Raw genomic sequence first — 23,694 nt, 5'->3', positions numbered from 1 at the left:
CTGAACGGGGCAGGGGTGATTTATAAGTGTCTGTAATATAGTCTATAAAAAACAGAATCACATAAATAAAGCATCAGTGTGGTGTTACATGTGATCCTGTCGTCACGGTCAGTTGTTCAAGTGAGTTCAAACGGCTCTTTCCTCGGCTGATATAACCACTTGCATTAGGAGCCAGTCTTCACAGCGTGGAGCTCAGTTTTGAATAAGAGGCTGCTTGTTCTCTACTGGGTGTCCTGCATGGTGGCCTGCAGCCCACTGTGCTTTAAGCCAACAAGCAGACACGCAAAAGACTGACAGCAAGAAATTGGAAATAGTCAGCAGCGCTCAAAATCACTCCAGACTGCACATGGACCAGATGATTGTTATGTATTCTTCTAGAAATGATGAATGAGCCTCCAAAAGTCACCCTGCTTTCATTCTTCAACTAAGCCTAGTTTAACTGCAAAAATGTAGTGGCTTTTTTTTTTTTCTTTCAGTACAGTCTGCTTTCATCAGTGCATTGCTAATAATGCAAAGAAAATCAATCATGACAATCAACAGTCAGATGGAAATATCCACAGAGGCCTACAGGTTCTAACTAAATATTGAATTTTTCACAATAATATGAATCAAAGCTGGATTCTACTGGCACAGCTACTGTATGAACTACTGTAGGCTTCTGCTCATACATGACATCTGCTGCTAACCTGTCTCTGAAAATTCAGAGTGAAGTACATAGAAGTATATAAAATATTTGGTCCTACAGGAAAGTGCTGATGTTGAAATTCTAACTCTCAGATCCAGAAGACTCACATTTTTGTCATTTATTTTGAGTTACTATGGTTAAATACCACTGTTAAATTATCATGAATTTTACTACTGAACCTAAAAATATTTAATATGCCATGAAATTAAGTATACCACACACATTTGCTTAAAGTTTCTAAGTATATAAGCATTTAATGTCAGCTAAAACCAGATTACTGTGGTGGTGGAAAATTTAACAGCAGCAGAGAGACAACCAAAGAAATACAGATTGAAATACAGTAAGAGCAGCAGCTGCAGATCAAGTATTTGAATCTTTTTATATCCACTCTGTTCAGTACAGAATATGGCCAAGGAAATATTGGGCTGTGTTTTTTTAATCAACAATATTTAATTTTACAGGAATGAGCACATATTTATAACACAATTTAGCTACTGTTAAGAGACAACTTTCTGAGCAAAGGAACAAAATAAAAAAATCCAATCAATCCGACAAAACAGATTCAACATCATTTCTAGCAGATTTTGTTATTCTGTTGTGAGCAATCTAATGAATGCAGCCCATATTTCTTTAAGGACTTGTTGTGCTATGTAATTTATGGAGTTCGTCATTTGGAGCAGCAGTGCAGTATTCATTGTGTCATACTTGGTGGATGTGAAAAAAAAACAACAGCAAAATAATTTTGTGCTGTTTCTGTGTAATTCATGAATTCATGGATAAAGTAATTTGCCACTATCCTATGCTGCAGGATGTCTCATTTAAATAATCTTTAAATAATCTTGATCAACAGATGTCCATCGACATCAACTACCACAAAACACAGTAAATATTTATCATCCAACATTGTGACAGTCACACACACACAAACACACACAATTTAAGAATCTTACAGCTTTATATTAAATTGTTTTCCCACAAGGTGCATCTCTTACTGGACATTTACACAATAACATTCAATCCTCTCTTGTCCTTCATATTGGATTTGCTATCCTTTCCTGCTTTTTGAAAAGCAATTCATGTCATCTTCAAAATGTGATTCTGATTAACAGGCAGCAGGAAAAAAACTGCAGAGAATAGGCCATGCAGAAGGTGATCAATTAAAAGATTAAGCGTTTTGCAACACATGGACGCATCTGCATTTGGGCCTAATAGCAGGGCCATCAGCTCATTTTCAGGAAGCCTGCCGCCTACTGAAAGCGCACTTCTCACATCAAAGCATCCATGTCTGCCTTAGCTTCCCAATGGGCAGAAAGGGATGCTAATTTGGCCCCCTTCATGTATAGCAGTGAAAGACTCCTTCAATTAACTGGATTTCAATGGCAAAAAATGAGTAGGTGGGACCAGAAAAAAAGATGCAAAGAGACTCAGCCTGGATAGGCAGCGTTTCTCATTAAATTAAAAAGGGCTTCGTCATTTGTTTCCAACCGTGCATCTGAGGACTTAACACTAAAAACACAGAGCTTCAAAGAGTCCATGATGGGTTAAATAGAGACTATAATCTAATTAAAATATTGCACAGAGGTAAATAGTGCTTTGATAATGATCTGAGGGTTCAATTAGTAAAATGAGCTGCTTGAGAGTGTTTTGTGTTGGAGAGGAGTTACTGCAAGACTTAAGGCTAGAACCAATGACAGAAAAAAATCTGACCAGTATAGAGTATTCCGATTATTCTAGGCATTACAGTAATGTAATTAATGTAATGTGGAAAAAATACTAAAATAGGAATTTTGTCAATGTTACAAAGTCTAAGATGCTGTCTACAGTAATATCTGTCTACTGAGCAGGTACATACCTCTATATACAGTTATGTTTTATCATATCAAATACACAATAATATTGTGTATAAATGTAACAACTACAGTCAGTTAAATGTACCAAACCTACACTGCACACAAAATCTTTACAAGTTTGATCTAACAGACAAGGCATGGCAACAGCATCAACCCCACACTTCAAAGCTTCTTCTGCCATATTTTTCCTAGGTGTCACATAGATAAGGGTCACTTAAGAAAACATTATGAGTGTCTTAAAACATATTTTCACAAACACTGCACTAACTGTGGCTACTTGTTAGTTGTGGTTCATATGTTTCAACATTGTTTTGGTACAGGAAATGTTTGCATATAGAGAAGATAATGTTATAATATGCTCCCTTTTAAGCACAATAGTTCTCATCCAGACTGGCATCACAGTGAACGAGAAAATGTAATTAAACAAGACACAACACTTGAAAAGTTAGGATCTCTGTGATTAATCTCACTTTTTCTAATGTGTCTTGATGGCAGGTTCATTCAGTTTTGCCTTTGACCAAAATCTGGATTTTGTGGTTCACAAATCCCACATCCACCTAAAGCTTTAAAACGATCATTCCAAACCTACTAATGACATTTCTTTGGTATCAATTATAAAAACAAACAGTTATTGGTGCAATTCATGCCAGAAAGCCAGAAATTTAGATAAACAATGGGAATTACATTGTCACCTTAATCAGATGAGACCACGATCAAGGTGAGTCCTTTTCACCTTCTGTCATTACCAGAAATGTTCAAAGTCTTATGTCTGTTCATGCTGAGAGAACACGACCCTCCATGTATGCAAGAAGGCAGTCCAGGGAATGTCTTGTAAGATCTGACCTAGTACCACACAATGTTAAAAGAGAGAGAGATGATCTTTATCTGACGAATTGTAGCTGTTTTGTAATGATTTGTTGATGTGAGGCAAATCTTAAGAAGCAGCATGTTGTCCTACATCTTGGAGTACAAATATCTTTGAGGGTTTCATCAACTTTTAACGTGAACTGCCTTCACCTTGCTTCAGACTGCATGTATTTTTCTGAAGAGTGCCACAGCCTGCTTTTCTTCTTCATGCCGTTTTCTAAGGAGCCCCAGCGTGGTCAGCTGGGACACATCCAAGCCCTGCAGGTAAGGACTGAGCTCAGTCAAGCCTTCAGGCTGGTTTTTCTCTCTCTGTTTTGGTTGAGACTGTACAGGTGGTTTGGCTATGGTCTTGGCATATTCCAAGGCCTAAGAGTGACAGAGAGAGAGAGTGGGAGAGAGAGATACATGTTTGTTACTATACTACTAATACTATTGATTACTGTATACAAGATGCAGTAAAGTGGTCCTGCTCCTCCAGAAATATCTGTAAACCATCTGTCTACCATGATCTTTCATAAATGTCATGGTTGCATCTCTCTGATGAACAGTGCTGGGCAGACACCATGGTTGTGGAACTTCACTGATAAATTAAATAATGATATAGAACATGCTATGTATAATTTTCCATTGGTGACAGTGTAAATGTTAGTGGAGTTCATTTTGTAAAACCAAATTTTATAAAATTCACACAAACCTTGGTCTTGTCTCACAAGTGAGCTATAACATAACCATGCAGCAATGATAAATGTTGGTTTTTCATGATGCTCTATCGTATCACACATATGATAACTGCTTGTCATATGATCAGTTGGCCAGTCTGGCTGTAAAACAGGGTTTCTAACAAGCGTCAATGTTTGTGCATAGTTGACCAAGATGACCTTAGTTATTGGTCATGAATAGAATTATTCACCATCAATCAACTGATGATGGCATATTTCTTTTTCCAGACAGTGATTGCTTAGTGTATTGCTTTCGTCTTCCATCAAAGCATGAGGCTATTTCATAAATAAAAGATCATTTTTATTAACTCAATTAGCCAATGACAATGTATGCACTCTATGCAAGGATAAGACTTTATCCAGGTTTTTACCCTTGGAGGTTTAGAAAGCCATGCATTTAACTGCACTGTCTCTGCACTACTCCTTACTGTCTAAGCAGTATAATCTCTGGCATACTTCAACTGTCATGATGTTTTGTCTAGATGATAATCATTCACACTAGAGTTTGTTGTTCTACATGTACACTAAGTGTACAACTAAGTTATTCTTGTTTTTCTAACCTTCCTCAAAAAGTGTTGGCAGCAATGATTTTTTTCATTTTAGTTATGTTTAACATGAAGTATTTTACCAAAATGAATCATCATGTTTTTCTTAACAGCTGTGTTAGACTAGTTATCCAGGATCAACAATGTTTCCCAGGTACCATGATATTCTCCCTGGTCTCGTCATTTTGTTTGGTCACAACTTGTCTCTCTCAGATGACGACAAGCACAGTGCGTATTCTGAAAGAGATGTGCTGTGGTCCACACATGTACACACACACACACACACACCCCACACACCTTCATCCTGGGAACTTTCTTGTCACTCCCTTCCGGGTCCTTGGCTGGTAGAAAGGGAATCCTACTTATCTTTTTGTTCTGTTCACGGATCACATTTGAATACAGCTTCTGTTGTTTGATTTTCTCAGCATGATGATAGTGAAAGAGTGAGAGAGGGAGTCACAGGGAAGAGTGTGGGGGGGGGAGAGAAGAGAAACAGAAGCAGATTATAAAAGGCGATTTAATTAACTGAGCCATTTCTCCCTCAAGGCACTTCTCTTTGTGTATCCCCTCAGCAGAGCCTCTCCACGCAGCCCAACAAAACCAAACACAGCTAGCCATTCAGTGGGCCTATCAACATTTACACATATCATTCACTAATAGGTTTGGCCCTGGAGATGCACAGGGCTCAGTCTAGTGTAAATTGGCCAAACATGCTCACTTTTTACAACTGGGGATTAACAAAAGATATTTCAGAGCACAAAGAGCACTTAACTTCTTAGGGGTACTCTCATTTGCTTTATACATGTAATTTGATCTGTGGAACAGCATGGGAGCCTATAAATGATGAACTCGGACAACTGGAAGAGGGTCAGTGGATGTACATTGACACTAGTGGACATCAGGATTTAGGCAGACGCCAGAGAGCTTCTCAAATATATAAAGCAGAAAAACATGAATGCATAATACTGTTGTCAACAGATGGATTTCTCCCTATTATTGGTTAAAAATGTCATTCATTCTTACATGCATGTGAAAAAGTACAACATAGAAGCAACACAGGCTGATGTGTGTCTTCCTCCTTGTTGACTGACTCCACTTTGTTCTGTCGCTCTCTCCATCAATACTACAGTTTGTTTTAGCTTTCTGTTTTGAGCTTATTTAGCTTATTTTATCATGAGAAATGTTTCTGGCAGTAAAATGACTCACTTCTCTATGTGCAATGAGAATAAGAGGACTTTAGTGAGCATGTGATGCTGCCAAGTGCAGAAACACCTTTCTGTGGCCTAATGCAGAGGTGGCTGAGTGTAAATTTCTGTGTGTACCTGTTTATGTGGGGTCTGTCTGTGGGGGCTTAGTTTGATCAGTTTGTCCTTTTCAATGTTCAGGTCTATTTATCATTCAGTTTTACATCTTGCTTATTTCTGTCTGTCTCTAGGGAAATGGGTAAGTTAAAGTTTTTACTGTATGTTTAGGATCTCTGAATGAGGTGGAAACTGCTCTGGAAGTTTTCTACAATAATGAAAAAATACATTTTCAGGGAAAAGACAACCAAGTCTGATACAGGATATGGTACCATCCCCAAACACTAGAGGCAGCATAACAAAATTGTATTTAGAGCCATGTTGATTATTTCAATATCTTAATCTATTTGTGCAGTCGCTGGATAAATAAACTAATGTAACACAAACTATTTGTGTGGGTCAAAGGGTCACTGTCAGTTACTGCTGATATAATGCTGACTAATGCTGCAGGTCAGTACTTACTGTCTTTTCAATGGCTGTATAGTCAAGATGCGGACCTTTCTGATTTACATCTGTCTTCAGCTGCTTGTATGCCTGATAGATAGATAGATAGATAGATAGATAGATAGATAGATAGATAGATAGATAGATAGATAGATAGATAGATAGATAGATAGAAGTTTAATGTTTGAAGTTTGAAAGCTGAAAATAATCAAACCCAATTTGAGCAATCAAACATCGAGTGACATATTTGATGACTACATTTGAAGCTGACTTTTGTCAGACTGAACTCCATTTGTTTTGATGGCTGTCAAAATGGCAACATGACACAAATATCCAACTGCAATTTTGATCTATTTTGATGTTTTTCATTGAGTTAAAATGGTGCAATGAGAAAAAAAAATCACCAATACACCAAATGATATATGCCTGGCAGAAGACATGGTGAGAGAGAGAGAGCCACCATTTGAGTGACACTGCCTTCACCAAACAATTTGTAATACTCCTTCCTTGTTTGTCCATCTCACTAGCTTGCAGAAATGTACGAAAACACTAAATCAAACATTATCATGCAGTGCAACTCCACTACACTATAAAGAGGTGCCAGAAAGTGCTCAGCTATTTGAGGAACACTATTGTATCCCTAACAATAGTATAGACATACTTAGTATGTAACTATGTATGAAGAAATATCTGACAGAAATTTAAGTCTCAGATTGCATTCCTTGCAACAAAGTCTGATCGAATGGGGCACAATGACCTTATGTGTATCTATCCGGGGTATTCTTGACATGATAAAGCCTGATTCTATTTCATCCTCAGCCACACACGTCACACCCACAGTGACTGTTTTTATGTTTTGAGCTATGGTAGTGACGTGGCTCCAGGGACAGTAATGTTGGTATGTAGGCCAGTCCACCACTTTGGTCCAACCTGAAATATTTCAACAACTACTAAATGGACTGCTATGAAATTTGGTACAGGGTGCATTCTACTGACTTGCTGGCCTAAGTGCATACATCTTTGTGTGCCATGACCATGCTGTATACTTAAGGGTTCCAGTTAGGGGTTTGTCTTTGTCTACCTAATAAGGTCTTTTGGCCTGAGATTTGGTTAGATATGCATGTTCCCGTGAGGATGAATTGCAGTAACTGTGGTTACTACTAATGATGTCCCCATCAGTCTCATCTGTACTTTGTATTTAATGCTAATTCGCAAATGTTAGCATGCTACAACAGACTAAACTGTGCTGGTGATTATGGTAAACATTCTACTGTTAACGTGAGCATGTTGGCATTGTCACTGTGAGCATGTTAGAATGCTAACATTAGCAATAAGCTCTAAGCACCACAGAACCTTAGTACAGCCTCATAGTAACATGGCATGGTTGTAGATGCTTTGTACTGATACTGTTTAATGATACTTTTACATTTAAGTGAATATATATACATGATCCTTGCTCGTGCATTGTAGTTCAGTGAGATCACCTCTCAATCAAACAATATGTTCACTAGTGTGACGTCTTTAAATGATTTGGATGGATGGTAGTGGCTGTGTGGGATAAACGGTAACAATGCATAATGTTTTAAAGAATTTACCACCATATACAGTGATGGTGAGCTAAACTGAAGTGATACAACTAATATGGGCAAAGACCAGAAATATATATTCCACATACTGTTTCTTTGTGGGTGCTGTTGATGATTTGTGTTTGACCATGGGTGCATGCAATTCACAAGCTGCCCCAGACAAAAGGGAGCTAATCATTCCAGATTGTACTGGCTTCTTTTTGGAAGGATTTCAGTTTGCTTTAACCATTGGCCATGGACACAACAGGGTGCCTTTCTTTCCAAGCCCTCTCCCCTCCCTCCCCAACCCCTAAGACACGCTCATCTGCTTTCATGCCCTAGCACCGCAACCAGACTGCTTTACAAATTGAGCCTGTAATCTTGTCAGACATGATGGCTAACATGGTGGGAGAGATGGAAGGTCAAGGGGTGGGAGTGGTGGGCACCACAGGAGGACTATGTGAAGGCTCCAGTGTGAATACAACTCTCATATTTTCGAGCCTTTTTTGGATCCACCTAACTCAACTGTTAGTTGTTGGGTGGTATGAAAAGTTCACTGTGCTTTGTTATCACATTAATGTAACAGTAAAGACATTATACATATAATCAGTCTGTCTGCGTTTGTCCTGTTTGCCTATATTGGTATCCTAATGCTGTTGGGGACAATTTGAAAAGTGTAGGGTATGTATTTGCTGAGAATATTGCCAGCCAATCTTTATTGCTATTAGGTAAGACTAACAATCTCAGCACACAGAATTCACATAAATCTACTTGTGGTGTAGCATTTATAGCATGGCACTAAAGGAGGCTATGTTGAAAATATCAATATTTCAATGTTTGCTTGTGGTTTTGGTTGTGGTCTACACCATTATGGTGGCTGGTTTTACCAATAAGATTTAACTAGAACAACATGTGTTTTTGCATCAGTTAACTTGAGTTACGATTAACCAGAAGTGTGTTTCATGTGTTTCTATGTACTTCCTAAAGCCATGCCATGAATTCTAATATGTCTAGGGTAAACTAATCTACCCAACTACCTTGGAAAAGGCAGGATTCCTGAGTCATGGTCCACTCAGGACTCAACTGCACAGCTCAATGTGACAAAGGAGAGAGGAGAGAACAACAACATTAGATGCAAATGGGAATCTTTAGAGGCCGTGCGCCTCACAGACTCTCCCACTCTAATCACCTCATCCTCTAACACATGTTCAAATGGCTTTTCAGAGCCTGCAGCTCTGTGGTTTATATAGTCATCATCTTATAGCAATTAAGTGTATCTTAGTGGAGCTAGACAATTAACCTGATGTTTTATGCCCTCTGTCACCAGAACACCCCTTCTGGATTAAGCAGTCCCTGCATGGAGACAGCTGAGGGGATTATTTGGGACTTCAAAGGGGCATTTATTTGTGTAACCTCTTGTGTATGTGGGGATTAAAGAAGAATGCCACTCAATTGAAGAATTCATGGGTCACTTTTGTTAGGTGAAACTGCATAATGTGTTCTCATTTTCTAACTTGAACACAATTAGCCAGTATGAGTTGGGTGGGTTTTGTAACCTTTTAGCAGTGTTTAAAAACAGTTTGAAAAGGCAGGGGTACAAATGAATTACTACAGTTTTCTTTCTTTCTTTCTTTTTTTGGTTTTGTTGTTTTTTTTTTCCTTTTTGTAAACCTTTAAAATATACAAAGGGATGTTACCCAGCAGCAAAATCAAGTTATTCCAAGTCACTGAACATTTGTACACAGCATTAAGAACCAGACTGCAGCCTGGATATCTGTCTCCATTTGGGGCTACAACCACAACGAAGGGCTGTATGATTATTTGTTTGATGGGAGTACATTTTTATTTTATTATAGTGATATGGAATCACCTAAGACCAGTGCCAGCCACTCTGTAGACAATGTATGCAATACACACTAGTGCATATATGATACCAGGTGTGCTCCCTGGATACTCAGTGGAGGTTTTTTGTTTTTATAACTGTGTGCCATCCCAGATTAAATGTCAGACACAGAGAATATTTCAAACAGACAATAATACACTAATGAAACACAGATGAAGCAAAGAATAAAAATGTTAACACTCTCTTTTCAGGACACAAATGAAGCCCACAAATAACACCAACCTTGTAAGTAACTCTCAGCTGCTTCTTTTTCTCCATCTGAACCACATAGCTATCAGAGTTGCTTCTATGGATGTGGTGGGTTGCGTTTACACTGTGCCCGGGGCTCAGCTTAGGCTCTTTTTCTGTCAGTGGCTTTCCTATAGGTGGAAGAACTGTGTACGAGCCGAGGCTCTGTGACGAAGCAGTAGTGGGCGTCCTGGTGAGGTTTTGTGGAAAACACTTGGTGTAAACCTCGTCTGAACTCCATGTCTGGTCTTCTCCTTCACACGATAATGGCCACTTTAATGCAGTTGTTCTGAAACACAGAATTATTGATGGATAAATAGCGAAGGGTTCAATATGATTTGCTGTATTATTTAGTACTTGAGTGCTATTATTTGATGCTGTAGTCATCCACTTTTTTCAAAGAAATCCATAAAATGTAATATCTTTCTCATTTGGTTAATAAAAACTGTATAAATGGCTCACCTTTGCCATTGTTCAGGCCAACTCTCCAGGTGTTGCTGGTGAAGTTGTGTATTTAGCCTTTCCTGGGACACATGGGAGAACTTTCCTGGATTTGTTTGTTGATACCCTGGGGACGATGCAAGTTGAACCTCATATGCAGGGCTCCAATGAGGATGACCATGAGGAGATACTATGTTGATGATGGCATCCTGGCCCTTCTGCTGGAGTAATGAAAGAAGATGGGATGGAGTGTTGAGGCTGATATTGAGCTGGATGGTCGGGGGCAAAGGCTGTGATGAAGTCATCTTCTGAGGTTTTGGCTGAGTTATGGCAGCTTGTCTTGCTAATGGGGAGCTCAAACAGTCTCCCCGCTCAGCATTGACCATCAGGGCAGGGGGCTGCTGCTGTTGAAAGGGGTTGGGGTATTCTTTCTGCTGGGCTTTCTTCCCCTTTTTGATCTGGGTGACCTGAGGTTAGAGTCAGAGTAACAGTTTGAGAATAACATTTTTTCTTAATGTACAATGTGTTTATGTAGCGTGCAGGGGTGTTAATTTACAATACCCCAAAATTCATACCCAACTGGAATACTGTGTTTTTTGGCCACCGTCATATTCAGAGACCGCTGCTCTGGATGTTTATATCTGTAGCCCCTCTGCATTTCTGTGAGATATGCTAACTTGCAAAGTGTACTGTAGCTTTGCCTATTTCTGAAGGTGGTGTGAAGCACTAAGCATCAGCTCTGAATCTACCCTTTTACAACATAAAAACAACAGCAGACAAACATGAGCTTTGAGTAAGAGGCACAATTCTTTCTCAGGAATAAGAGGGGCTGGCGCTCTTCTTTGCATGATCTGACCAAATTATTTAGCGAGAGGTCTATGAGCATGTGTCTCATGCATCTAATGCCACTGATTTAGTAAACACCAGCTTTTCCCATTGCAATGGGAAAATATTTCTACTCCTCTGCTTGGCAGTGTTAAGGTAGCTGTTCAAGTGCTCAAAATACTAATGCTTCTCCAATCCTCTCCTTTTTCACTCCAACGCCTCTTTTTATTTATTTTCTTTTTTCTATTTTAATCGTCTCTGCCAAGCCCCAGAGAAATAAAGCCGTCAGTGGTTAGGTCCACATTCCTGAAAGGAAACTAAAAGCCAGGGTGATAGTGTCCCAGTATAGTGTGTGTTCCCACACAAGCTGCAAAACAAACTAGATTTAACTAGATTTTCACAGTAATGCTTGGGCTGACAATGCCAACCAAGTGAAAAGAATAGGGAGGGGGGTCTTACTTGCAACTGTTGTGCCCTCTGGAGCCACCTCAGCTCAGGGTCTGAGCTGTCCTCTTTATTTTCAGTGCTGACTATCTCCTTAAGAGTTTCATGTACCTGTAAACAGAACACAATGGGAAAGCAACATACTGATATGGTATATAGTTTTTAGTCCTATTCAAACCTACACACCTACATCTACACAGAGGTATCAATATTGTATTCATTACTATCAATGCCTGTCTTCTTCGACTCCTTCATATTACATCAGTTTACTGTTTCAGTTGTTCCTAACGTATCCATTTGTGGCATGGAAATACATTCTGTTAATGCTGTAATGAAAATCATTTAGTTAACGTCAGGACTCCCCCAAGTGGCAGAGGACCATCTGAGTGGATCAATGGTATTGACAGGCTGAATGCCACTAATTCTGTGAGGTTGAATAGGTGAAGGTCACAAGAAATGAGTGGATCCAGTTGTAACATATCTATCAATAATTCTGTTTATGATTGCATCTAATAGGCTGAAATGTTACTATTATGCTGAGAAAATACAGCCCTAGACCTTACACTGTTTCAATACGTGAGTTGTATGGTCCTTTGTCTATAGCTTTCAGGCTGGTTTTGATGCTTTTGGTAATCAGCTGACCCATAAGTTAATTAAGGGAATCTTCAAAATGACAGAAAGACTTTTAGACATTTGGGTGCTATTACAGATGAATGAGCACAGAGCAGTTATTTGAAGATCAGGAGCAGGTGTCAGTGACTACTGTATGTCCGGCAGTGTACGCTCAAACACCCACACTTTGAACCTCTCACTTTTACCCTTTCCCCATTGGCTTTTGTCACCCATTATAAAAATCCCAATCAGCTGGAGCAAATGATCTAGCCCGTATTGCATTTTGAGCATGGTAAGCTGCGTAATATGTTTTCTACTAAATTGGGAGGCCCATAATTGCTTCTCTGCAAGACGATGTCACAACAAAGTCTGACAATTGCAGCTAGCTGTATTACCTCCTGTACCCAGGAAACATCTGCTTTTCGCAATGAAGACTTCAAAGGGGCTGTGGATCTTGAATTGCATTTAGCTGCTATTGTGGCCAGCCCAGGTAATCTTGATTAGGTGTTTAGACTGAGGCAGGGTATACAGTGGCAGAGAGCTCCCCAGAGCTTTGGTCTAAAGCTATTAAAAGATTGTACATTATGTTCCCCTGGCTTTGAAGTGAGGGCCTGCAAGAGGAGAAGGGACTCTGAGGGCTGAGTGCAATAGCAGAAGATTGATCTGCTACTTCTGTCTTTATCAAAGGAGGCCCCAGCCCCGATGAAGCCAATCATTGCTACCGCCACTCTGCCACTTGGCCGGGCTAAACATTTGCTGCATTATGAAATTGTGTACATTTAATAACATGTCTAATTATAACAAGTTGCTCTCAGATGGCCACTCTCTTCAAAAGACCAAATGGGCTATTTTAAAAGGGCCTAGTGACAACTGGCTTATCTGGACTCATATTGATTTGTGAAACTAATGCGATTTGTACATGGAGTGTTGCTATCTTTTGCAAGAAGCAACGGAGTAGGGTAAGGGTTGGAGTTAGCAGAGCAAGCTTTATGATAAAAGATGCATAGTTATCCTAATTATGAAATGTTGTTTTTGGTTTATAAGATGTCACTCCCTCTCTCTCTTTAACTTTCAGAATTAGATTTTCAAAAATCTAATACTGGAGGTAGAACATGACAAAATTCTCATATATTATTTCTTTGATCTTCAGTATTTAAATTAGTGGGTGTGAAAATAAACAGCCCTATTTAAAAACATGATACCAGACAACAAAACTCCAATCTGACCAGGAGACATAACTAGATGATGCTATCTTGATAACTCGACATTCTACATTATAGTAAGTCTACTCTATAGACTCACTAGAATGTTTCTGTGTTTAATTTCAGTATGCACAGTTTAACAAAATTCACTTTGAGTAATTGCCAAAAAGTCACTTAATTCAGTGTCTTTTTCAGTAATTATTCAATAATCCTGGTCAAAGAGAGGTTCCATTGTGTTGGCTTCTAAACAGTCTTGGATCTTGGATCAGCAAATCAAGAATGAACTGTCCATGTTCACACAACTTTCATATGTTCATTCTTTTTTAGGGTGGCTGTAAGCATTTTAATCACAATGCTGCAATAAACTGCAGTTTTTAAAATATCAAAATATGGTTCAAATATTACTTTGGTTTAAGCCTACGTCTGATGAGCTTTGTGAATAAGTTATACTGTGGCCGTAACACATCAAATTCATATAGTAATCCCTTAATGAAACAAGAAACAGACTACATGCAAATTGGTGCCCCTTCTTTTATGCCCTATGTCCCTCATTAAGTAAGACACGTCTTTGGGGAGACAGAGCAATGGAAAACTAACAAGCGAATTCAGAGGGAAAATGACAAAACACAAGGGTTCAGGAGAGGGAAAGGCTCTGGCTCTGTTTACCATTGCACAAAGCTAACGGCTCTTGACTATGTAAATGGTGATGATATGAGACATTGTGGAGGGCTGGGGCTCAGATGGGTGAACAAGGTTGGGGGTATTATAGCCAGCAAACAGTCTTGTGGCCCAACAAATGGGGAATGCGGGCCATCCTGACCAATTATGCCACTGTGCCAGGTGCAGGGATGTCTAAGAGCCTATTGGTAACCATGCGTCTCTGATGTTCTTGTTGTACACATCAACTCATAATAAGCACTGCATAGCCAGACATGGCTCTTTTCATATGGTGGAGGAGAAGGCAGATGAAAACAGCTATGCTCCTTTGCCAAATTAATTTTCCAGACTGGGTCAGAGCAAACATCATAGGATATCCTCTTAGTTGTTGTCTGAGATGACAATATAGGGCATATAGATACCAATAATATTACTAAATGAGCATAAGCTTGTCTGATGCACAAGGAAAAATAGAAAGAAACAGAAACAAAGAAGCTTGCTTGATATTCTGCTCATGAGACAAGCTGCATTCAAGTAACTGCCCATTAATTTAAGAAAAAAAAAAAATCCCAAAGATTAGAATAACCTTTAACCGTAAATATGCTAACATTCGGATCTCTGAAAATTTGAAGGAAATGATAGCATGTGTTGTATATGTGCACTAAGAAGCCCAACAACTGACCTCAACATCTATTATCTATTATCAGTATAACTACCATGTACTAATATTACCAAAACTATAGTTAGGCTGCTGCCTAAAATAAACAACTTCAGTTGCTGTTTGGGACTAATACAATGAACTGTAAGGATCTTACCAAATGGATCACAAAAAAGAAACAAACAAACTGTCACAGTTTAAACTGGGATTTGAAAAAAAAAAAAAAAAAAAAAACCCTAATATACCTCATTCCAGTATTTTTGGAGGTCTGTCTCCAGTCACATCTAATCGTGTAAGTGTAACGATAGCTCTGCAGTTCAAGAATCATTATCAATACTAGTGCAGCTCCTGGTGTCTGTTTCTGTAATTGCAACGTGTTTCAAGAGACTGTCTGCCTAACGGTGGCCACTACAGTGCTGTCTTTGTTGTCACATTTCAAAGACCAAATTCTTATTCAGTAATTTCAACCATGAACAAACGCTAACGGTTGAGAAAACTACATCGTGTACACACCTTATTTGCATTATGAGGCATCTCCTGTTTAAGTGCGTGTGCCCTCACATAGGAGCCACATTTGGATGTGTTGCACCCCAGAGTCATTTTGTTGCGTTCCACTATGTCCTCCATCACCCTTTCTAGCTTTTTATTCCATAAAACCTTAGGATTCATCAGTGTGGATGTGCTCATTTTCTGGATGGATCCTCCTTGTGTGCATCTCTGTTCTTGCTGGTAGATGTCAAATTCTGTAGTATTTATTTCCTCTGTCGGCTCAGAAGACCTGCTAATATTTTCACCAGCACTGACACAGCTTTGCTCATGCTTCTGTCTGGATCCTCTTTGTAAATTGTTGTCACTTTCATTTTTAGTGGAAATCTTGGATGACCTTGAAAGGTCACCTTCTGGTGATCCACACTGTAAAGCATGGTTGTGACAGTGGGTAGACGTTACTGAACTAGTCTGACCATCTTGTGGGTGTAGACGATATGGCTGGTCAGACTCACTGCCATCAATATGAGGAGTCACCATAATAGCTGGACTTGTGTCGATGATGTGTTTGTATCCTTGGCAATATTCTTCAACAGAAATCTGTGGACTGTCGTCGAAACAGCCATTTCCCTTCAGGTTGGTCCTCCAGTTGGGGTCATAGCGCAGGTCAGAATAGTCATCATCAGAGAGCAGCTGGCTGCAAGGTTAAAAAAAAGATGACAAAGATAATTTGTTCAACATAACTAGCCTGAGACTGATATTTGCCTCACTTAGTCACAGCTATTGCTAAGCTCAATTAGTTATGAAAACAAAAAATAAGAAACTATTATATTATTAGTAAATTATTTAATTGTTGGTAAGCAACTTTCTTAATTTTTTTCAAATTTTTATTCATGAATTTCCATATCCAAAGGAAGTTTTACAGACACCTGAATGCCACATAGTCCTGTACAGAGAGGTCAAAGGAACAAGAGGCATTACACCATTATTAGAATGATGATGTCCTCAAACAAAGAGAGCTAGGCCTTATCAGAGACTTCTGAAATTGAAACAGATGAGGGGGATTATGAGCCTGTATTTACAGATAATTTTCGTATTTTCACCTCCAGGCTCACTAATGAGAACGTATTTGAGAGCTACTAGCGGGGGAATGGTTCACAAACGGCAATTTTCAGCTTATGAAATGGCTTGAAAATTGCAGGCTAAAATGCTCTTTCTGATGGTGATGAAAAGATCTCATTAAAATAAATAGCAGAGAGCCTCTTTGTTGTGCTTACTGGGAGGACGAGGGGAGCCTAATTCTCCTGCCGTGATGTTGTGCATGGGAGAGGGCAGGTTGCCTAGGTGTAGGGCCCTTCACTTCGATGAGGCCAAAAGGGTAAGGGATGTCTCTCTAATGACTGAGACTCAAACAAGTTGGAGAATGCATTATAGACAACATGCAGCTAGGCGTGATGCCTCTAACACTAGCAAAACACTACAGCCCATTATTTCTTACCTAGTTTCCTAGCCAGTGAAATATAGTTACAGACACTGAATGGGAAACCGAAAAAGCTGGTTTTACAGAATATAAATCAAATATCTTCTTGCAATTTTGGAGTGAGATATGTGTAAAATGGGAGGGAGGGAGGGAGGGAGGGATGAATGGAGTTACTTAAATAGGAATCTTTTGCTTGAATATGGAATGCCCATTGGGTTTGTAAACTATGCAATGGCATTGTGTGAAAAGGCTTACCCGCTTTGAGGAGGCAGTAGAGAGGACTATGAGAACATGATGATGGGAATGGGACTGTGTCCACTACCTCAGTTCTATGAAATGGAGCCTTTTGTGAGAATATGTCATGTTCATTTTCCTCTGAAACAATGTACTTTGGAAACGGGCCCACACTTGGTGGGCATCAATCTGTGCAGGTTAATGACAGGAAAATGAGAATGCCCCTTTTCTATTTTGAAGGGAAATGACTATCAGACGGGGTCTGGAGGAAAAAGAAGAGGAAACAACGGTACGAGTCGACAAGAGTGCAAAAACAGATGAGGCGTTGTCCTCACCATAGATGCCTGCCTCTGTTCCCTCAGAAGAGTGAAAGAGAGATCTCCTTTATAGCAACAATGATCCTTGTCAATGGACCACGAGTGACCACTTATTGTGATCCACCCAAACAAAACAAAAATCTAATTTCCCTCAAATGAAAGCTGTTATTCTGAAAGCACCTGAATTAGGCCATTCTCGCTACAATGTACGATCAGCGCCTGCATCTCATTAAATAACTGACACTGTTTCATTGTTAAGTGATGAATGAAGGCTATTTATCTTTTGTCATCCGTGCGCTGTTTAAAAGTAAAGGGTTTGATTGCTGCTGCATTCCCCTTGTTGTATTCCATCTAAGCAGCACTATTATCTGCTTAATTTTAATTAATTTGTCACAGACAGTAACAGTGACAGTCCAGTTCAATAGCCAAACTGAACAAGGCTGGGCACAAATCTCATCATGGTAAATAGCTTATATTATGATACATGTTTATAGAATTATTGTGATAGACAATGCACAGCCAATACTGTGATCAGACAGATCATCTTCACAACCTAGTCTATAACTCACTCATCTCTATACACCCAAAATGAATTTAGCTTTAATCACAAAATAACAAAGAGATATTTTTTATATGATATTCACCAAGAAATAAAGACTGCAGGTCTGTTTTAACAGTCAGCCCATAACAATCATCAATTACTGCCATCTACTGACCAAACTGCAGAACAGTCAGTTTCAGGATAAGACTCATGATATTCCTTATTTTTCTTGTCAGAAAGTTTCATTAAAGGCCAAAGCCAATATGTACTGTGGCCTGATACATTCATTCTCCCATGACATACAGCTCCATTGTTGTCTAAAAACTATTACAAACAAAATAATGAGCCACACTGTCACACTGGGTGATGTATTCCTTCATTACCATGAACACTGACTTAATTCCACATACACCGTCCTGTCGCCTTAAAAATAAGACTCACTTTTAAAGATTTACCTCCTCAGTAGGAACCTGTGGACTTAAAGCTGAGAGCCACAGAAAGGGTATGGATGGCAGAAAGTACTGAGAGACCTGCCAACATACTGTTTTCATTAAATTTGCCGTGAAAAAAATAGCAAAGTACAAAGTAGCATATCACCAGTCTGCCTTTGAACATGAGAGTAAAGCCTAGTTTTACTGCAGATTGTGTTCATTAAAGCCTGATATAATCAAAGATAGAAATTGTGTAACTTACCTTCCTCCTCTTTCGTCTATTTGTGTATCCAAATATTCAGTCTTTAAGTTCCTGTTGGTGTGGGTGTTTGATGCTACTTCTAAGCTATCATAAAGTTGAAGATCTTCAGTTTGATCATCATTTGCATCTTCACTCTCTTCTTCCCCCTGCTGTAAACTGTCAGTATTCTCTGACTTCTTCTGAAGCAGTATATATTTGTCTTGATGCTGGCCAATATGCTGGCCAATAAGCTGCTGTTGGTAGGCTCTCTCTTGGGCCAAGCTCTCTGTGTCGGACTCCACAGACTCCCACTGGTTGGCCAGAACAGCTTGTCTCGGAGAAGGATGCCTCTTTTGCTTAGTCTTCAACACTGGACTCATCTTTCCATGTCTGAGTCCTTTATCCATGTCCATGCTGTAGGTGGAGAGTCTGCTTCATGAAGATCTGATTATCTGTGTGGGTGTGAAAATGTATTCTTTATCGTAAAAAAGTAACAAAAAGCTCTAAGTGGAGCTAATTTAAATTTGTTGAGCGTTCATGAATTTAATTCCATGGCTATGAAATACACAATTCTGTATATGTAAAGTGCAGGTCTAAGGTATAGAAAATATCAAAAGCCTCATATTCAAGCAAGTAAATCTTCTGTATGTACTCACAATGCTCAATGCTCATTGTGCATAAAATAAGTCAGTGAACCACTACACTAACCACATCAGTGTTGCCTCAGGCATAAGAATATTGGCAGTCTTTTTGTTGGTTGTATACTCACTTTGGTTACATGCTCAGGTTTCTGGATATTACCTGGAATATGCAGAGCAAATGACTCTACTGATGCTGGAATTTATCTGAGAGAATTCTTAATAGGCCTTTGTCACAGCAGACAATCTCACTTGTCATGGTAGGAAAAGCACAGGTGTTACTAATAATAACCTTAAGAGTTTAAATATTGCTCTTTTCACACAATATCAGCAGAACGAGAAGAACAGGAAAAACAGCCCTTATTCCACCTTGGAAATATTCAGGCATTATTCCAAGGTGGATAACCCTAGTTCTATCCTTGTAGTCACATCAGATATCTAGCCCAAATTAGGTACTTTAGCTGTATTCTGTATTTGTATCACAAAATAAGCAGTGTGTAGCTCTTATAAAATGAGCTGAATGGACCATTAGTGTTCTTTTTTTCCTTTCTTTTTTTGGGATGTTACTGACAGCAGTTGTTCATTTGCAGCCATTCTGCTAATAGTCTGAGGATGTGGCTGTAGTTCTTTTCAGTGTGGGATATCATTGGTGTGCAAAATTTGATGATTTAGAATTACATGTCAGAGGCTTGAGGTAAATAGTTTCTCCCACTCATCCCAGGGCCCTGAAACTGAAAATACCTAAATGCAATTCAGCCATAATTAACTGTATTATTACCTATGTTTCCTAGTTTTTCCAACTGTGACATGTCAAAATGTTGAAAAAAGCTTTATCATTCCACTCAGAGCACCTGGTGCTTGGATAATCTGAGTGCTCAACTGGCCAATTAGGGCAACTAGAAACTGAGACAGAATAAATCAGTGAGTGAGTGAGTGATGATGCAGTCAGACCAAAATCCACTTCCCATTCATGTCTGTGTGGAACAGGGTGAGACACATTTGCTTCCAGTTGCAAAATGCCCCCCCTTCACTTTGCGACTTTGAGTGCAAAGTGACCTGCAAAACGATGATGTGTGTAAGAAAAATCTAATTTATAAACCAAAGTTTTTGTTTTGTTTTTTTTAGGTTTTTAGGTTTGTTAGGTAGTTAGTTTTTTTCCATTTATGTGAATGAATGTGATATTTGCCCATAATGGTGATAATACTGACCATATTACATGTTTTTTCAGAGAAATAATCTGGTATACGTCAAATGCTGTGGTATTTTCCAATAGAGAGGATGTTCAATTGTTTCAGGTACTTAAAAATAGACACAACAGGAGTAAAATCTTCTTCTTAGCATTTCTGCAGCTGGATAATATCTGTGATTTTAAACTGTATTTCTTCAAGCTTTGGAGAATCTGTCCATTTTAAATGTTATCGTTGTCATTTACTTAGATTTTTGTGTCTCTTGTACAATCACAAAAAGCTTTCATTTAAACATTCTTTTCTATAGCTTTGTTATTACACTTACTATCACTATTAGAAATTTGGCAAATCTATAAATCTGGAAAGACTACATGAATATTTGAATGAAAGAGTGCATTTTGTGCACCAGTGCACCAGAGGAGTGGCATTACTTTACATATTTGACTGGAAAGAATTGCCTGTTACTCCTTTCCTTAAAGTGCATCTGACAGGTTGTTTGTCCTATCAATTTTGATTAAGATAAAATAAGATAAGATAAGATAAGATAAGATAAGATAAGATAAGATAATCCTTTACTAGTCCCACAGTGGGGAAATTTACAATTAAATAAGGTTTGTAATTGTTTTGTTGTTCCACAAGATGGAGCCACATGAAGTAAAATGTAAAATTATGTGTAAAGATCACTATCCAACAGTGGAAGGCTGACTGGTATTCATTAACCGGTTTGACAAAAACATGTTCCCAATTTGCATAGAGCTCTTCATTTGTAATCATTGAGGTTATTGGAGTTATTGGTTTACAGTTAAATAGCAGCAATTAATCCTCTTCTTTTTACCTTGGCAATAGAATGTGTCAGCCATTTTTCTACCACTGGAATCAACTTTGTATGGATTCTAATTATGGCTTCCCTTGTTCTTAATTTTCTTTTTCAGACAATAACTTGATCTCCCATCTTCTCTTGTACCTGGCATTGTAGGGACATTTATTTTAAGCAGAGATGTATGTGTGAAAGCAAAAATCCAGATCAGCTGCACAGGACTTTAACCAAATTTCATCCTACCAGCTCCCTAGTATAAAGTCTGTGTAATGTCTGAGTGAACTGATGTGTGAATACAAGAGGTAATTGTCTTGACAATTCAAAGTGAGCAGGTGTGTTGGCTTCTATGCAGAGTTCAACTCTTTTGGGGTTGGAGCTCAGCGGCAGTGTGTGTTCATTGAGGAGTGTCTTTGTAATATGTCCAAGCTTTTCAATGGCACGTGCCTTAGCTACAACGTTGTTTATTATTAGCCTTGTGATCCATACAAAATTCTTGTCTTCCTGGTGTAACTGAGGCATTAAAAACTTACATGACAATGGTTACTTTGCCTGGAATTACAAATGTTAGGACAAGAAAAGTTGTTTTTTTTCCCCCCTTCAACCAGTGCTAAAAGCACAACCTCTCATTCCACCATCTTAGTTCCTCCTGGACACAAAAAGGTGTTTTGCCAGGTTCCACACAGACATGAATAGGAAGTGAATTGTGCTCTGCATCATCACTGAGTAACTGAGCAAAATAAGGCCATTTTGACTTATTATAGCGGTGAAAGAAAAAGCAGCAGTGGAACCAGTAGCAATAATGGCTCATTTAGGTGACCCACTAAGATGTGGCAGTGGGAGCCAGCAATGCAACGGTACTGGGGCCCTGGAACTTACACATATGATTGGATTACATCCGTTAATGATGTGAATTATAATCTTGCTGTGTCGCCAGAGCAAATTTCAATGCTTCACCATTAAACAAGAAATTGTTGTAACTCCTGCATGCACTGTCCAATCTGCCCCAAACTTCACGTTTACTAACTGTCACGGCCTGAACACATCTACATGCCAGTATTCAGGTATAGTCACAGCACCACCTATTGACAACAGGAAATGATGTGTTTTATCTAAGTAGGTTGATCTGATTCACCTCATATGTGGTCAGACAAGCACTAAGATCATAATGGTGATTGTGAGTCTTCATGGGACGCCCTTGCGGTGTCACCACGGCGAATTATCGATGCTTCGCCATTAAACAGAAGTTTAAAACAGGAAGTTGTTGTAACTCCCGCATGTACTGTCCAATCTGCTCCAAACTTGACATATTTGCTAACTGTCATGGCCTGAACACATCTACTGCGTTTCCCTGCCCCGCGTTGCGAGGGCCCGTTCATCGCTGTAATTGTAATTATATTCATTTCTCATGGGCTAATTTCGAGGACAATTAAAGTATTTATCGTTAGGCAGCCCCCCCCTCCTTCCGGCACCTCACTGACCTGTCCGCCGGTTGAAAAAGGGAAAGGGATGTGTATTTTAACTCCAGTAAAGTTAAAATTAAAGAAAACGACAGAAACGGTGGTATACGCGCTAACATTATCTATCAATTTCCTTAGCAACATATGTTTTGCTAAACGATGCTAGCCCGTGGGATATAAACCGAAAAATATCTACTGCGTTTCTTGTATTTACAATGACAGTTAAGATATCACTGCCCCGTTGCGTTTTAATTAAATACAGAGAGAGTAAAATAAGTGAATTCGGTCAAAAACTCACCCATATTCCTGTTTGTACTCTACACAGCGCTGCAACCATGGCAACGTGACGCAAACATGCTTGTACACTTGTGATAGGCAGAGTTAAGTGGCTAGGGTAAAGAACCATCACAGCACACGACTGGTTAGGAGCGGGGTAGTTAGGTTCAGGTAGAGGGAAACACATGCAGACGGGGAAACGGACTTCACTTTCCCCTTTGTCTACTCCATAGTGTGTGTGTGTGTGTGTGTGTGTATATGTGTATATATATATATATATATATATATATATATATATACAGCCTATGGTTTAATCTCGAGTTTCAGAATCTAATCCCACACATGCTGCTTTAAAGTGCTCCGTAAAAACTGCGACTTTCAGCAACAGAAATCACGCATACGAACACACCATGGTTGTACAGACAATTTATCACAGCCAGAAACACAGGTCTGACTAAATCTCCACAATATTAATATATATAAATCTCAACAGTATTGCTTTAGACCTCTGGAATCAAGCACGTGATGTCGTGCATCCGTGTTTTTGTTGCGACTGCGTGACAGTTCTGAATACTTTGACATCCAGTTCTGGGAATTCACCGTAGACGCTATAGTGGAATGTCTAATACGTATTTTCACTAAC

At 39.1% G+C, this 23,694-nt stretch overlaps 1 protein-coding gene across 3 annotated transcripts; it reads right to left on the bottom strand.

The window, feature by feature from the left end:
* Positions 1 to 1,045: 1,045 nt before the first annotated feature.
* On the bottom strand, positions 1,046 to 23,286 carry jhy (junctional cadherin complex regulator). Of its 3 annotated transcripts, XM_051078756.1 has the most exons (10): positions 23,074 to 23,286; positions 18,698 to 19,128; positions 15,460 to 16,129; positions 11,833 to 11,928; positions 10,570 to 11,015; positions 10,102 to 10,396; positions 6,430 to 6,501; positions 4,964 to 5,086; positions 3,553 to 3,768; positions 1,046 to 3,378 (listed from the first exon to the last, which is right to left on the bottom strand). In XM_051078756.1, the coding sequence occupies exons 2-9, from the start codon at positions 19,087 to 19,089 to the stop codon at positions 3,559 to 3,561; spliced, it is 2,304 nt and encodes a 767-aa protein (XP_050934713.1). In that variant the 5' UTR covers positions 19,090 to 19,128; positions 23,074 to 23,286; the 3' UTR covers positions 1,046 to 3,378; positions 3,553 to 3,558. The 3 variants fall into 3 exon arrangements, with proteins under 3 accessions (XP_050934713.1, XP_018548058.1, XP_018548059.1); XM_018692542.2 differs by having other exon boundaries at positions 1,046 to 3,768; XM_018692543.2 differs by having other exon boundaries at positions 1,046 to 3,768; positions 4,964 to 5,071.
* Positions 23,287 to 23,694: the final 408 nt, after the last annotated feature.

This window comes from Lates calcarifer, linkage group LG20, assembly GCF_001640805.2.
Source record: "Lates calcarifer isolate ASB-BC8 linkage group LG20, TLL_Latcal_v3, whole genome shotgun sequence".
In the NCBI taxonomy this organism is placed as follows: Eukaryota; Metazoa; Chordata; class Actinopteri; family Centropomidae; genus Lates; species Lates calcarifer.
The sequence above is the reverse complement of the archived record's forward strand: the minus strand, read 5'-3'. Positions and strand labels throughout refer to the sequence as shown.

Bases quoted from the DNA above. Each gene is read 5' to 3' on its own strand.
- jhy (XM_018692542.2), bottom strand. From the start codon at position 19,089: ATGGACATGGATAAAGGACTCAGACATGGAAAGATGAGTCCAGTGTTG. The intron at 16,130-18,697 runs GTAAGTTACACA...TTAACCTTGCAG, and splicing joins ATAGACGAAAGAGGAGGAAG to CCAGCTGCTCTCTGATGATG. The intron at 3,769-4,963 runs GTGTGTGGGGTG...TGTCACTCTTAG, and splicing joins AGAAAGTTCCCAGGATGAAG to GCCTTGGAATATGCCAAGAC.